The 15,557-nt window shown below is 56.7% G+C and overlaps 1 protein-coding gene across 2 annotated transcripts in view; it reads left to right on the forward strand.

Annotated features, from left to right (window-relative positions):
- The window catches only part of PDE6B (phosphodiesterase 6B), a 35,658-nt gene extending 20,670 nt beyond the window's left edge, over positions 1 to 14,988 (forward strand). The window contains exons 4-22 of one of the 2 annotated variants that reach the window (XM_078068177.1): positions 840 to 980; positions 1,072 to 1,146; positions 3,207 to 3,271; positions 4,100 to 4,166; positions 4,349 to 4,396; positions 5,139 to 5,288; positions 5,545 to 5,688; positions 6,171 to 6,236; positions 6,630 to 6,776; positions 8,384 to 8,491; positions 8,829 to 8,938; positions 9,138 to 9,225; positions 9,592 to 9,692; positions 9,925 to 10,032; positions 10,587 to 10,650; positions 10,977 to 11,051; positions 12,207 to 12,290; positions 13,533 to 13,618; positions 14,714 to 14,988. In XM_078068177.1, the coding sequence (XP_077924303.1) occupies positions 840 to 980; positions 1,072 to 1,146; positions 3,207 to 3,271; positions 4,100 to 4,166; positions 4,349 to 4,396; positions 5,139 to 5,288; positions 5,545 to 5,688; positions 6,171 to 6,236; positions 6,630 to 6,776; positions 8,384 to 8,491; positions 8,829 to 8,938; positions 9,138 to 9,225; positions 9,592 to 9,692; positions 9,925 to 10,032; positions 10,587 to 10,650; positions 10,977 to 11,051; positions 12,207 to 12,290; positions 13,533 to 13,618; positions 14,714 to 14,852 (1,866 nt within the window). In that variant the 3' untranslated portion in view covers positions 14,853 to 14,988. Of the gene's footprint in view, positions 1 to 839; positions 981 to 1,071; positions 1,147 to 3,206; positions 3,272 to 4,099; positions 4,167 to 4,348; positions 4,397 to 5,138; positions 5,289 to 5,544; positions 5,689 to 6,170; positions 6,237 to 6,629; positions 6,777 to 8,383; positions 8,492 to 8,828; positions 8,939 to 9,137; positions 9,226 to 9,591; positions 9,693 to 9,924; positions 10,033 to 10,586; positions 10,651 to 10,976; positions 11,052 to 12,206; positions 12,291 to 13,532; positions 13,690 to 14,713 lie in introns of both variants that reach the window. The other variant, XM_036094301.2, reaches the window with a different exon arrangement.
- The last annotated feature ends 569 nt before the right edge of the window (positions 14,989 to 15,557 follow it).

Genomic DNA, 15,557 nt, shown 5'->3' on the forward strand with positions numbered 1-15,557 from the left:
CAGGTGTGTGGGGGGGAGAGGTGGCCATAGGCTCACAGGTGTCCCCCCCACCCAGGTGCTGCTGTGGTCACCCAGGTGTGTGTGGGGGAGAGGTGGCCATAGGCTCACAGGTGTCCCCACCCCAGGTGCTGCTGTGGTCACCCAGGTGTGTGGGGGGAGGGGTGGCCATAGGCTCACAGATTTCTCCCCCCAGGTGCTGCTGTGGTCACCCAGGTGTGTGGGGGGGAGGGGTGGCCATAGGCTCACAGGTGTCCCCCCCAGGTGCTGCTGTGGTCACCCAGGTGTGTGTGGGGGGAGGGCTGACCATAGGCTCACAGGTGTCCCCCCCCCAGGTGCTGCTGTGGTCACCCAGGTGTGTGGGGGGGAGGGGTGGCCACAAGCTCACAGGTGTCCCCCCCCAGGTGCTGCTGTAGTCACCCAGGTGTGTGTGGGGGGAGGGCTGACCATAGGCTCACAGGTGTCCCCCCCCAGGTGCTGCTGTGGTCACCCAGGTGTGTGTGGGGGAGGGCTGACCATAGGCTCACAGGTGTCCCCCCGCAGGTGCTGCTGTGGTCACCCAGGTGTGTGGGGGGGAGGGATGGCCATAGGCTCACAGGTGCCCCACCCACCCAGGTGATGCTGTGGTCACACAGGTGTGTGTGGGGGAGAGGTGGCCATCAGCTCACTGGTGTCCCCCCCAGGTGCTGCTGTGATTACCTAGGTGTGTGGGGGAGGGATGGCCATAGGCTCACAGGTGTCCCCCCCGACCCAGGTGCTGCTGTGGGCACCCAGGTGTGTGTGTGTGTGTGTGTGTGTGTGTGTGTGTGACCACAGGCTCACAGCTGCACCCCCCCCAACAGGTGCTTCTGTGGTCAGCTAACAAGGTGTTTGAGGAACTGACAGACATCGAGAGGCAGTTCCACAAGGCCTTCTACACTGTGCGGGCCTATCTGAACTGTGACCGGTACTCGGTGGGCCTCCTGGACATGACCAAGGAGAAGGTGAGGTCTCAGTGCTCCACAGGCCTCCTGGCCAGCCTTGTCCTGCTCCTGTGCTGACTCACTGACTCTGTCCCTTCTCTTCTCTGCTCAGGAATTCTTTGACGTGTGGCCTGTGCTAATGGGAGAAGCCCAGCAGTACTCAGGCCCACGCACACCCGATGGCCGCGTGAGTCATGGTGGAGGGGGGACAGGCCCAGCCCGCACACCTCTGTTTCCCTGGCTCCAACTCCAACTCCAGGGTGTGAAGGGGCCTGTCCCAGCCTGACCGAGGGTGGGAGAGGGAGGGCTATGGGAAGGGTGTGGGGCAGTGGGGACAGATGGTCGTGGGCTGGCTGGCTACCTGACTGCTCTGGAGGGCAGGCTCTGAGTGCTTGTCTGCTGCCTCCCCTGACTCCAGCCCATGCTCTGGGGCCAGGTGGGGGCAGGTGCAGATCTCCCGATGAGGGTCATCAGCCCAGTGGGAATGACCAGCATCTGTCCTTCTGCTGCCCCACCCTTAAATCACTGTAGCATGTCCCATGTGGGACCGTGTAGACGTGCATGTGCAGTGTGAGTGCACACCTGTGTGCATGTGTGTGAGCAAGGCAGTGTGACAAGTACAGGGGAGCATGGCAGGTACCTCTGCCACGTACTACCTCCAGTCTGGTACACACGACCCAGCCCAGCCATGCTTCAGTCTCCCCACCGGTCACAAGGGGGTGATAACTGGGCCTTTTCACAGGGTTGGGTGCCAAGTCCCTGCTCATGGCTTGGCTGTGACCGTGACTTGTCACAGTTGTGTGTGTGTGTGTGTGTGTGTGTGTACTGGCCTGGGTGTGCATACATGTGAAGGAGTATGGGGCCCAGTTTGTGTGTGGGCTTGAGTGGGACACAGACAGAATAAGGACAAGTGTAAACCAAATGTGTAATGTGTGTCCCACGAGTGTCAGTGATGGTCTGCATGTGTGTACATAAAGTGCATGCGTGGTTGTGTGTAACTATGTGAGTGTGGTGTATGTTCTGTGTGCACGTCCATGTGTGCATGTGAGGTTGTGTGTAACTATGTGAGTGTGGTGTATGCTCTGTGTGCACGTCCATGTGTGCATGTGAGGTTGTGTGTAACTACGTGGGTGTGGTGTATGCTCTGTGTGCACGTCCATGTGTGCATGTGAGGTTGTGTGTAACTACGTGGGTGTGGTGTATGCTCTGTGTGCACGTCCATGTGTGCATGTGAGGTTGTGTGTAACTACGTGGGTGTGGTGTATGCTCTGTGTGCACGTCCATGTGTGCATGTGAGGTTGTGTGTAACTACGTGGGTGTGGTGTATGCTCTGTGTGCACATCCATGTGTGCATGTGAGGTTGTGTGTAACTATGTGAGTGTGGTGTATGTTCTGTGGCACGTCCATGTGTGCATGTGAGGTTGTGTGTAACTACGTGGGTGTGGTGTATGCTCTGTGTGCACGTCCATGTGTGCATGTGAGGTTGTGTGTAACTATGTGAGTGTGGTGTATGTTCTGTGTGCACGTCCATGTGTGCATGTGAGGTTGTGTGTAACTACGTGGGTGTGGTGTATGCTCTGTGTGCACGTCCATGTGTGCATGTGAGGTTGTGTGTAACTACGTGAGTGTGGTGTATGTTCTGTGTGCACGTCCATGTGTGCATGTGAGGTTGTGTGTAACTACGTGGGTGTGGTGTATGCTCTGTGTGCACGTCCATGTGTGCATGTGAGGTTGTGTGTAACTACGTGGGTGTGGTGTATGCTCTGTGTGCACGTCCATGTGTGCATGTGAGGTGTGTAACTACGTGGGTGTGGTGTATGCTCTGTGTGCACGTCCATGTGTGCATGTGAGGTTGTGTGTAACTACGTGGGTGTGGTGTATGCTCTGTGTGCACGTCCATGTGTGCATGTGAGGTTGTGTGTAACTACGTGGGTGTGGTGTATGCTCTGTGTGCACGTCCATGTGTGCATGTGAGGTTGTGTAACTACGTGGGTGTGGTGTATGCTCTGTGTGCACGTCCATGTGTGCATGTGAGGTTGTGTGTAACTACGTGGGTGTGGTGTATGCTCTGTGTGCACGTCCATGTGTGCATGTGAGGTTGTGTGTAACTACGTGGGTGTGGTGTATGCTCTGTGTGCACATGCATGTCTGGGTGGGACACCTGGGAACTCCTCTCACCCTCAGGGGGGTTCCCACTGGGGAGCTGGCCCAGGGAGCCCCTCACGACTGCTATGGTCCATTTCGCAGGAAATCGTCTTCTACAAAGTCATCGACTATATCCTCCATGGCAAGGAAGACATCAAGGTCATCCCGTAAGTGCCAGGGTTTTAGGACAAGCATCACCTGAGGGCAGAGCACCCTTAGACCCGTGCTGGGCTGGCACTGGGGATTTATCACAAGGGATCAGCAGCCTCTGGAATGGCCCCTCACACGGTGGTGCTCCCTATGCTGTAGGACGAGGCAGAATGGGATGGGGAGGGAGGCACCATGGATGTCCAGAGTGGACTTCCAGAGGCCCAGGTGAGCTATCCAGGAGCCCTGTCGAGAGTAACTGACCTTTGAGTCCCTCAGGGTCTCATCTTAGCTCACTCAGCCACCCAGGCAGGTGGAGCTCGCAGAAGGCACACCCCACAGGGCAGGTGGGAGGCGATGTCCGCCCCAGTGTAAGCACAGCTGGGCTGAGGGAAGGGCAGGGCTCCAAACTAGAGAAACTGGGGACAGGTGTTGGCCATTCCTCACTCTATAGCTGAATGGCCATGTGTCCCCAGACACTATAAGCCTGTCAGGACCCCACCCTGCAGGTTCCACCAAGGACTGGGATCCAGGTGCTAGGCCTGCAGGACAGGTGACTGACACTGAGCTCCAGGGGCTGGATTGAAGAGTGGGGCCCCCAGTGGGGAAGGGGGCTCCTACAGGGTGAGGGGCCTCAGCATAGGCAGAGGAAGGATAAAACAGCACAGACACCCCCAAACCTCACCCCTGGCCTCCTCCTACTCTCCCGGAGTCCACTACCTGCTAGCCTTCCCGCCCCACCCAGAGCTCAGAAAAGGGAATAAACATTAACACACACACCGAGCCAAAATCTACACACGTACATCGAACAACCCATCCACCATCTGACTCTGTGTTCTCTCCCCCAGCACACCCCCAGCGGATCACTGGGCCCTGGCCAGTGGCCTTCCAACCTATGTGGCAGAAAGTGGCTTTGTGAGTCTGCTGAGGCCCTGCCCTCGCCTGGCGCCCCAGCCCTTCCTGCCGATCTGTGCACCTCTGCCAGCTCCCCGCTGCCCTGCTTCACCTACTTAGAGCTCATCGGGCTGGGTAGTCTTTTTTAGAATCATATCGTACATTGGGCTGCTTCAGGTGAATTTTTCCTGATCCTCTTTCAGATCTGTAACATTATGAATGCCCCCGCCGATGAAATGTTCAAATTTCAGGTATCTATCCATTCATTAACAGAAAGTGTGTTGTACTTAGGGAAGAAGATGTTCTGGTTCAGAAATGACGGACTGAATTCGTTTTCGCTCCTTGAGAAACAACCTCAAAATCTCAGGGGCTAACAGCAGCAAACACGCACTTGCCGGGCACAGGTCTGTGGCTGGTGGGGCAGGGCCAGGCCACAGGGAGCTTTCAGGTCTGCTCCTTGCTCCTCCTCTGGGGACGTGTGACCAAAGCAGGCTCTTTTCTGGAGGAGGCTGAGAGTCCAGGGGGCCAATGGAACTGCCCCGGTCTCTGCAGCTCTTCCAGGAACTGGCCACTGTCCACATTTTACTGGCCGGGTGTCAGTGGAATGTGAAACGGGAACAGCTGCATGATCTGTGGGGCCCAGCAGAATGGAATACAATAATTCAACAATCATTAAGAACATTAAGAGCATGGAGGCAAAGATTCAATCGAGCGTGGGAGCCTTCTAAGAGAGGAATCCTGTGTGACTGCAGAACTCACACCATAAAGCCACCCTGGTGGGCATATAGGCTCAGCTTCGGCTAGCGGGAGAAGTCACGACACAAACCCATGGACAGAGAGCTCTCACGCATGCAGGGAGTGAGCAGACAGGAAGAGTGACCCAGTCACCACAGTTGGAGGGCGGGAGAAATGAGATTGGTGCTTGCTGGGTGGCAAGCCTGGGCCAGGGCCAGACCCAGAGTAGTGGGCATCTCTGGACGCCTCTCCCTGCAGGAAGGGCCTCTGGACGACTCGGGGTGGATCATCAAGAATGTCCTCTCCATGCCCATCGTCAACAAAAAGGAAGAGATTGTGGGGGTTGCAACATTCTACAACAGGAAAGACGGGAAGCCTTTTGATGAGCAGGATGAAGTCCTCATGGAGGTAAACACCTGTCGTAGGTGCGGCTCTTGGAGGAGACATCTGTGTGATGGCATGGGACACAGCTATGTGGAGTCCCTTCCTATCATCTGCTTTAGCCCTCGACCCAGCATAGGGGCAAGGGGGAGCTGTGAGGGGCCATTCCTGGAGACCCCTTAAAAGCACTCCGTGCCCTGGAGCAGCCCTCCACATGCCAGGACACAGGGCCTGGTGCACAGCAGGTCCCGTCGGGGTGGTGACGCTACTGGTCTGTCTGCAGTCCCTCACTCAGTTCCTGGGCTGGTCGGTGCTGAACACGGACACCTACGACAAGATGAACAAGCTGGAGAACCGCAAGGACATCGCCCAGGACATGGTTCTGTACCACGTGAGATGTGACAAGGATGAAATCCAGCAGATCCTGGTACCACTCCTGTCATGCCCTGGTCCCCTTCCTGCCCAGTGGGGAGGCAGGGTGACCCCGCAGTCAGGGCATATCCTGTGGTCGGAGAGCCGAGCCAATCCTGGAGTTCCACATGCTCTGCACGGCCAGGGGCAGTCCCTCCCCTGTGTCCTCAGCCTCGAGCAGGGTCATCTGTGAGCAGGGAGTGATCAGAGCCCTCCGGGTCAGGCCGTGTGGGGACTCCACCAGTTGTCCCTGTGGACAGCTTAGAACAGTGTCAGAGAGGCAGGGAGGGACACACAGGAAATGGTAGCCACTATCACTTCTCTCTGAAGCTAGAAGTTCCAGCTGGGACTTCCAGCAGAGGTAACTGCTGTCTTGTGCTAGATGTCACCCTGTCCCGCACTCACGAGGGCTGTGGGTAAAGCCGTCACCCTGTCCCGCACTCATGAGGGGTGTAGCTAACATTCACTCTGTCTCAACACATCTGTTTTCTCTCGTAGCCGACAAGGGAACGCCTGGGGAAGGAGCCTGCTGACTGTGAGGAGGATGAGCTGCGGACAATCTTGGTCAGAATCTGACTCCCACCCCTCAGGTGGAGACTGGAGGGGCCTGAGGGTCGGGGGAGACTTCCTCATTCCTAGGAGACCTGAGCATGTCATCCCCTGATGTTTGCTGCCGTCTGCGTATCCCTATGCCTGGGTCCGTGTGTGTGTGTGTGTGTGTGTGTGTGATCTCTTTACGTGCGTGTCTTTGCACCTGTCTCCCTGACAATAGCTCTGCCCTCGTGGTGGGGCCGTGGGTGGGGGCTGAGCCGCAGGGCATGTGAGTGGCCAGCCTCAGGCCAGAGCCACTGGAAGGGCTGATGTCAACACACTCCTGGGACATCTGAGGCTGGACAAGGGATCCTGGGAAGGGAAGAGAGAAGCCTGCCTCCCTCAGCCCCACAATCCCTCCCACAGAAAGAAGTGTTGCCGGGGCCCAACAAGTTCGACATCTATGAGTTCCACTTCTCCGATCTGGAGTGCACAGAGCTGGAGCTGGTCAAATGCGGCATCCAGATGTACTACGAGCTGGGCGTGGTCCGAAAGTTCCAGATCCCTCAGGAGGTGGGGGTGGGGGGCCGTGGTGAAGGGTCCCAGATCCACTGAGAGGTGGGGGGCCGTGGTGAAGGGTCCCAGATCCACTGGGAGGTGGGGGGCCGTGGTGAAGTGTCCCAGATCCACTGGGAGGTGGGGGGCCGTGGTGAAGGGTCCCAGATCCACTAGGGGGTGGGGGGCTGCGGTGAAGGGTCCCAGATCCGCTAGAGGGTGGGGAGCCATGGTGAAGGGTCCCAGATCCACTGGGAGGTGGGGGGCCGTGGTGAAGGGTCCCAGATCCACTGGGAGGTGGGGCGCCGTGGTGAAGGGTCCCAGATCCACTGAGAGGTGGGGGGCTGTGGAGAAGGGTCCCAGATCCACCAGGGGGTGGGGGGCTGTGGTGAAGGGTCCCAGATCCACCAGGGGGTGGGGGGCTGTGGTGAAGGGTCCCAGATCCACCAGGGGGTGAGGGACCATGGTGAAGGGTCCCAGATCCACTGGGAGGTAGAATTCGGACATGGTTGGGGGGATCCCAAATCCCCCAAGAGGTGGGAGAGATGTGGTCAGAGGTCCTAGGTCCTACAGAAAGTTTGGGGACAGCCATGTTCATCACAGAATACACACAGCAACTGTGCTTAGAATAAATGACTGAATGAATGTATCGATGGGTAGAATGATGGATAGAACGTTTGGTAAATGGTTGTTCCAGACAAGTTGATCAAGTGCATCATTGGGCCCTAGTGGGGTTTTGGCGTGGGGTGGAGAGGATATAGGAGCCCATGAGCTGTGCAGAAAGCAAAGGGCATCCTCTTGGTTTGAATGCAGAGAGCCCCGCAGAGGTCATCCCAGGGAGGAGGGGTGGCCCTTCCAGCTCTGCCCTGAGCCCTGCTGCTTTCCCATAGTTCTCCGGCTGTTGTGCGGTCCTCACCTTCACCCCTCAGGGAGCGTCTGCTTCCCCACCATGCAAGGAGGAAACCATGCTTCCTCATGCCCCCCCGAGAACAGGTGCAGCACGCTGGCATTTTCAAAAGAAATTTTACTAAATACTAAAGGAAAATACAAAAGAAAAAAGTAGACAAATGATTAATAGAATTTTTTAAAATTTCAGAATCATTTTCTGACACTAAAAATCACAGTGGAAGCAGTAAGACACTCCTTTGGCCCACATCCTGTTGTCCAGAGAGACTGCCCTGCTGGAAAAGGCTCACATCCCTGGGCCTGCCCCTTGATCTCTGGACCCTTAGCCAACATTTTATTTCTCCATCATCCATGCCAAGTGCCCACACATTGTGCCCCATTCAAACACCCTTGCCTAAAACAGACCTTGTCTTCTAAAACATCCCATACCCCTTGCCTGGGGTCCTCCTCCCAATTCTGGGCTGGGCAATAGGTTGGAGGCCCCATGAATGCTGGAGTTGTTCTTAGCTTTGACCCTGGCCCCCTCAGGCCGCCCCTCGTCCACCCCGCAGGTGTCAAGCAAGGTACCTCCCACCCAGGAGGGTGGTCAGGGGCCAGCAGTGACTCGCCGGGACAGGAAGGGTCACGGGGGCCTCGCGTACGGGAGTGAGCAGGGCTTTCACACCAAGCTATTAGCATGTTTGGCGCTCAGAGCCCGTGTTTCTCCTGACTCCCCTCAGGTCCTGGTGCGGTTTCTGTTTTCCGTGAGCAAAGGGTACCGGAGAATCACCTACCACAACTGGCGTCATGGCTTCAATGTGGCCCAGACCATGTTCACGCTACTCATGGTGCGTGTCCCAGCAGGGGCGTGGCAGATGCCGCCCTAACCACCCCCCCACCCGCCATCTGGTCAGGCTTGTGAAGACCCTCCTGGCCCTTGGGGTGGGGGGCCTCTGCATGGGAGGTGGGGGCCTTCAAGGGCAGAGGAGTAGAGGAGGTGCATCCCCCTGGGACTGGCACACCCCCAGCCCCGGGAGTAACGGAGGGCACCTGGGCTGGGGAGGCGCGCAGGGCGAGGCCCGGATCCCTCCCCCACCCTGCTTGCCCGCACCCCGTGGAGCAGGGAAGGGAGGGAGGAGGAGGGTGCTGGCAGCACTGCACAGCTGTGGGCGCCCGTGTCCTCAGACGGGGAAGCTGAAGAGCTACTACACAGACCTGGAGGCCTTCGCCATGGTGACCGCCGGCCTGTGCCACGACATCGACCACCGTGGCACCAACAACCTGTACCAGATGAAGTAGGCGGCACAGCTGGGCGCCCGGGTCGCTCTGTGGGAGACTGTCACAGCGGCCCAGGGAGGGGCCTGCGTAGAGCTCACTGAGGGTGGGGGTGCCCCTTCCCTGGCGAGGAGGGAAGTTCAGGGGGCCCAGAAGCCACAACCAGCCTCTCTGGGGGCTTCTGGCCAAACTGTGATTTTAATAAAACCTCTGTAACAGATCCCAGAATCCCTTAGCCAAGCTCCATGGTTCCTCAATTTTGGAACGGCACCACCTGGAGTTCGGGAAGTTCCTGCTCTCCGAGGAGGTTTGTGTCCCATTCCTCACTTAGGGTATTTCTCCGTATTTCTGACTGACCATCGCCTGCACCACTGGCCCTCCCCCGGCCAGGTGCCGAGGACGCCACAGGGCGTTGTGACCAGCGAGCCAGGCCCCACGGGGGCTGGAGGAGGGTCAGTGGCGATGGGTTGGATTTGAACTTGGAAATGCACCCACCGCGGGGTGGGGTGGGCTCAGGGGTCAGGCAGTGGTGGGGAGGGCGTGCAAGGCCAGCTGGGTCTGGTACCCACGACCTGTCACCTGCCGGTAGGAGCAGGCCAGCGACATGCCAGGGTCAGACAGACAGATCCTGGGAGGGGGCAGGGACAGACTGGGAACCTAACCCTTCCCGCAGTCCCTGAACATCTACCAGAACCTGAACCGGCGACAGCACGAGCACGTGATCCATCTCATGGACATAGCCATCATTGCCACGGACCTGGCGCTCTACTTCAAGTGGGTGGCCGCCCCGGGGGGAGGCAGGACGGGAGCCTGGCTGGGGGGGTGGGGTAGGGACCTGGGGCTCCTAGAAGAGGAACAGTCCTCTGGGCTGTCCCTCCCACAGGGCCTGAGCTCTTTGCCTCGGTTTCTCTCCTAGAAGGGTGGGTGGGGTTAAGATCAAGGAGGAGGGGGTGTCCTGCATGGGGTTAGAGGGTGGGGGTCGACTCTCTTTGTTCTTGGGGTTCAGGAAGAGAACAATGTTCCAGAAGATTGTGGATGAGTCTAAGAACTATGAGGACAAGAAGAGCTGGGTGGAGTACCTGTCCCTGGAGACAACGCGGAAGGAGATAGTCATGTAAGCTATGATGGGGGTGGGGGCGGCAGGAACCATCTCCGTGCTGGTTAATCCTCAAACACCCCCCCACCAAACGAGGAGACCCCAGGCCCCTGAATGAGCCACAACAAGAACAGCTCATCTCTAAATGGCTTTGATAAATCGTCAAAATAAATGCTCCATCTTACTTGCTCCTCATTTTCAGGGGAGACAGTACAGGATTTGGGGTCAGAGAGTCCATTTCCTTAGTTTGTGGATTTGGCAATAATTTACTTATTCATGAACCTCCACTGATACATCTCCAAAATGGAGATTCAGAACTACGGTCCTCCTCCAGGCCTGTCCCAGAGGTCCAACAAGGAAAAATGTGTAAATCACGGGCACTTGGAGCTGCCCAATAAAGACTTGGTTTTAGTTTGTGGCAGCAAGGGGGAGAGGGAGGTCATGCATGAGGGGTGGGTTGGAGTGGGTGTGTAAAGTGAGAGGTCTACTACTGGAAGGGGTGCCCAGAGGTGGAGGTGGAGGGGAGGGAGGGAGGCCAGCCTGGGCACACATGGAGTTTCATCTGCCTGCAGGGCCATGATGATGACTGCGTGTGACCTGTCCGCCATCACCAAGCCCTGGGAAGTCCAGAGCAAGGTCAGAAGTCATGCAGAGCCCCCACCTCTTGTCATTGCCTCTTGAGATTGCATCTAGGGGAAGCCTGAGAAGGGGGTACAGAACCTTCATTTGCAAGTAGTACTGAGAGCTGCCCCCCTGCTCTGGGGCTAGGCTCGCGGCCGCCACATTGGAAAGCACCAATGTGCTCACTGTGCATCAGGCCCAGCCTGAAGAGTAGGGGTCCCAGAGGGTCTGGGGCAGAGACTGAGGGCACAGAGGCTCCTGGCAGGAGCCTCCTTTGTCAACTTCTGACCAAGCACTGAACTCCACAAGATGACTGCCTTTTATGTCCACCCCCCACCCAGGTTGCTTTGCTGGTGGCAGCTGAGTTCTGGGAACAAGGTGACTTGGAAAGGACAGTTCTGGATCAGCAGCCCATTGTGAGTGTTACTTCCAGAATCTTCTACCCCTACTGTGGTCCTTGGGAACCTCGGGCTTCGCTTGGTACAAACAGAGGGCCCCTGGGGATCTGGGGTCCCAGGACCTCAGTCTCACTTTGTGGGATCGGTCATGTGACATGAGCTGAGCGTAAATTTAGGTGGCTTGGGATCTCGGTAAAGTTGTAGAAAAAAACAGGGTTTGGATAAAGCTGTGAGGCCCATACAGAAGTGGAAAGTCATTGTCAAAAGTGGCTGAGGCAGGCTGTGGCCCATCACATGGGGCCTCCATGGCCCAGGCAGCTCCACAGTGAACCTCAGCCAGGCTGCAAGCTGCTCCAGGAAGGCCCTCAAGTGGGGAGAGTACGGTGCCAGAGAAGGCCAGCTGTTGGAGTCCAGGGGCCCACACCGTGATAGATGGAAGATGCTGAGATCTTCAGGCCAGCAATGTGGGGCCAGGAATATGCTGCTAGACCACAATGGCACCTGCATAGGATCCAAGGGGACGAGGACAGCATAGCATTGTCCAACAGCAGGTGGAACAGATGGAAAGAGGGTTTGTTTTACAAGTCAACTCCAGTCAGTGGATAGCTGCCTGATCACAGGGTGGAGAAGGCTTTGGGGCCAGGGACAGCCTGCAGGAAAGGGTGTCCTGACCAACCAGCCAAGTCCCTTGGGGACAGGGCAGGCCTCTAGTTCCTGCATGGCCTACAGTTGCTACAGACAGTGGGTAGCTATGAAGGATAAACCTGCAAGGAACAGCTCAGGGGGTCTGGAGTATGTGGACACCAAGGATAGTCCCTCCAAGGGCATCTGGAGTTTGCCCCCACAGGGCTCTCAAGCCAGGTCTTGAGTTAGCACCATGGATAGTTCCCAAGGAAGTGGGAGGAAGGGCGCTCAGGGGACCTGAAACTGGGGAGCATCATGGTGGACTCAGCCCTGGAACTACCAGATGGCTCAGAGCGGGGAGGGGCATCCTGGCTGTCCCCTTTCAAGGGCCAGCATCTATCAAGGCAGGCTAAGCCCCAAGACCAGAGGCTCCACCTTCATCCCATGGACACTGCTTCATCTGTGTCTCTGTGAACATGTTCATCTGAGTTGGGTGGGGCTGAGTGAATCCTGCGGGCTCAGAGGAGGTATCTTTGCTCCCCCCACAAGCCAATGATGGACCGGAACAAGGCAGCTGAGCTCCCCAAACTACAGGTTGGCTTCATCGACTTCGTGTGCACATTCGTGTACAAGGTGAGCAGGGTGGTGCGGGGCCTGGCTAGGCTCACAGGAGGAAGGGGGTTGCTGGTGTGGGTTCACCCAATGGCCTGGCCTGCCACAGCCCCCATCTCCTCATCCTTGCACTTAAAATCTGAAATCCTCAGTGTCACCCCAAGGAGTCCCTTCCCACCTTCCCCTAACCAGTTCCTCAGAAGCTCTTCATGCTTTCCCACAGGTCTCCACCCTCTGGGAGGTCCTCCCACTCACCATGAGGTCTCACCTCACATGTCCCTTCCCCAAACCCCATCTAGGGCACCCCCACTCATGGCCTGCAGCTTATCTGCAGGTGCATTTTTTCAGTGCCTGTGAACCCAGGAGGACAGGGATGGGTCCACCTGTCACAACTGGGAATGCCTCACCCAGCAAACACATGTTGCACATGGTGACCAGGGAACATTGTGCTGAGGACACATGCACTGTGACATCACAGCCCAGAGGACTGTTCAGGGAGTGTGTCAGGGGGTCTGACTGCAGAGCCCCTCCCAAGTGATGCCCAACACGCCCATGGGCTCCACTCCATCTGGTCCTGGGGGCTGTGATGAGGAGGTTGTCTGCTTCTGAGTAAAGTAACCCCTGACTGGACCAGTCCCACTTCCCACCTTGACCACCACAGCGCGTGGGCTTCCCCTTACTGAAATCCCAGCTCCCTTTGCTGCCCCCTCAGTGGGGCTGTAAGTGCTGAGAAGGAAGGCGGGACCAGGATGGACATCCCAGTCCTGAACCTCACAGGTCACAGCCCCACCACATCGCTCCCCTCTCACTGCCTTCCCCAAGTCCACCCACACACTCCATGGCTCATGTGTGTGTTTGTGTGTGCATGTATGTGTGATGTACGTAGAAGAGACCAGGGAAGGGGCTGCAAGACCGGCATGTCTGCCCGAGACTTCCCACCCCTTCTGCCAAGGGACTCCCCTTCTGCCATTGATATTTTCTACTCCATTCTTGGGGTCCTTGACCCACTAAGACCGTCTGTGCCCTCCCCATCCTCTCTTCTCTGTTTCCTGGGCTTTGCTGGGAAAGTGACATCTCAGTGGTCCTTCCTTCTCCCTCAGACAGGCCCCCTCCCATGTTCTCCTCTTGGGTGAGTGGGGCAGGGTGTGGGGGGACAGGCTGGTGCCAGCAAGGGCCAAGATGTGGGGAGGCCACCTGCCCCAGCTGCCTAGGAACAGTCAGGAGTGTGGCCCGACTTCTTGATTCCCTGTCTTCCCGGTCCAGGAGTTTTCCCGTTTCCATGAAGAGATCCTGCCCATGTTCGACCGACTGCAGAACAACAGGAAGGAGTGGAAGGCCCTGGCTGACGAGTATGAGGCCAAAGTCAAGGCCCTGGAGGAGCAGAAGCAGCAACAGGAGGACAAGACAACAGCCAAGAAAGGTGTGGGCAGCAGGGCGGGCACGTGGTTAGTCCCCACATGGAAGTGTGTGAAGGGACGGAGGTTAAGCAAGAGCTGACTCTGTCGGACAGGCCGGTGGCCGAGGTGCTGGGGCTGGTGAGCTGGGTTCCTCCCTGCAGAGGCATCGGGCCTGTGGGCGCAGTGCAGTCAACAACCCGGACTGCGGGATCTCCTTGTTCCTCGCCAGAGACTCTCATTTTCTCTAACCAAGTAGCTATTTGAATGTTACTTCCTTGATGAAGGGAGGAAACATCGGGAACTCTCAGCAGCTCTTTCTTCCACTACCAGGCATCAGTTTTCTCCTAAATAACTTAGGAAAATCTCCACTTCCATCTACCCTCAGAAACCAAACAGAAGACCTAAGGGCACCCATCTGACTCCGGTTCAGGTCATGATCTCGGGGTCCTGGGTCGAGCTCCACGGTGGGCTCTGCGCTCAGCAGGGAGCCTGCTTCTCCCTCAGGCCCTCCCCCTGCTCGTGCACACGCACACGCTCTCTCAAATAAATGAATAAAATCTTAACAAAAACAAAACAAAAACAGAAGACCTAAAAAAAGAAATTAAGTGAGCTGAGTCAAGCATACATGACATCTTTCCCTGTACTGTGTCAGAGCTTTGTTTACCTGCTCACCCCCCACCCCTGCGTCCCGTTGTGGGAATGTGGCTCACGTGGCCTCATCGTGAGGGGTCGGCACACCCCCCAGATGGAATCCCTGATGTTGCCATGGTATTTGCCTGTGCATGGCCACCTCAGCCCTGGGACTTTTGTTGCTATTTCCTGCTGTGGGGAGGAAACCGATGTCCGGACGGTTTTGGGCTTGTGGGGGCCAGAACTAAAAATGTCACAAGAACAAGATAAGAAAGGCTGAGCCCTGGCTAGGCTAATCGGCTTAGGCTGACCACAGGTCCCACACTCTGCCCTTCCTCCCACGGGGCTGGCTGAGGACACTGGGCAGAAGGGGCGGGGCCAGTGCACAGTCCTCTCACCATCTTGTCTCTCTTGCAGCAGGCACAGAGATTTGCAACGGCGGCCCCGCACCCAAGTCTTCGACCTGCTGCATCCTGTGAGCCGCTCTGTGTGTTCTGATGGCGCCCCAGTCCGTTCACCCGCTGGGACTCCACCTCTGCTTGCTACAGGAGGTTAAGAAGCCCAAGAAAATGACTGAAGACAATTTTGGGTATTTTGAAATTTTTTTAAGATTTATGTTTTTATAAACTAAAGTCAACTATGAATAAACAGTTTACTGTACTTCACACTCATCCATCTTTTGGGTACACAGCAATACCACAGAGATGTTTGGAAAGGGTCTGTGAACTGTGAGTCGGAAAGCACTGGGTGGGGTCCACAACTGCACATGTATTTATGTGTCTACGGGTAGATGAGATAGAGAGATGCTGTTGGCTGTCTGGTTGGGAGGAAATATGACCAGAAATTCAGAATAAAATAAAAAGAAAACAAGTTGCCCTTTTCTTTAATACAGCAGAAATTATGGTGGAGGGCACATCATGTAGGACCCATCAGAAAATTCTGCCACAAAGGTCAAGGCCAGGAGTGACCTGCGCAAAAACACGTGCAACAGCCCTCTGCATGGAGGTCAGGGGGAGCACACTGCCATGGCTGGGGTCTGCCCAAGTCCCGTACAAGTGAGGGTGCCCTTAGTGTTTGTGCACCCGCACAGCGAGACCCAAACGCACGACTCACACGTGAAACGGGTACTAATTATCTGGTAGAGGTTAAGGACTTTTAAAGTCCTGATAATGTGAGCTCCAAATCATTTGTTCCCGACACTGCACACTTAACCCCACAGCAAACTCCTCAGCTGCCTGATTAGACTGGTTGTGGAAAGGCC

Source organism: Halichoerus grypus, chromosome 3, assembly GCF_964656455.1.
Source record: "Halichoerus grypus chromosome 3, mHalGry1.hap1.1, whole genome shotgun sequence".
NCBI classification, from domain to species: domain Eukaryota; kingdom Metazoa; phylum Chordata; class Mammalia; order Carnivora; family Phocidae; genus Halichoerus; species Halichoerus grypus.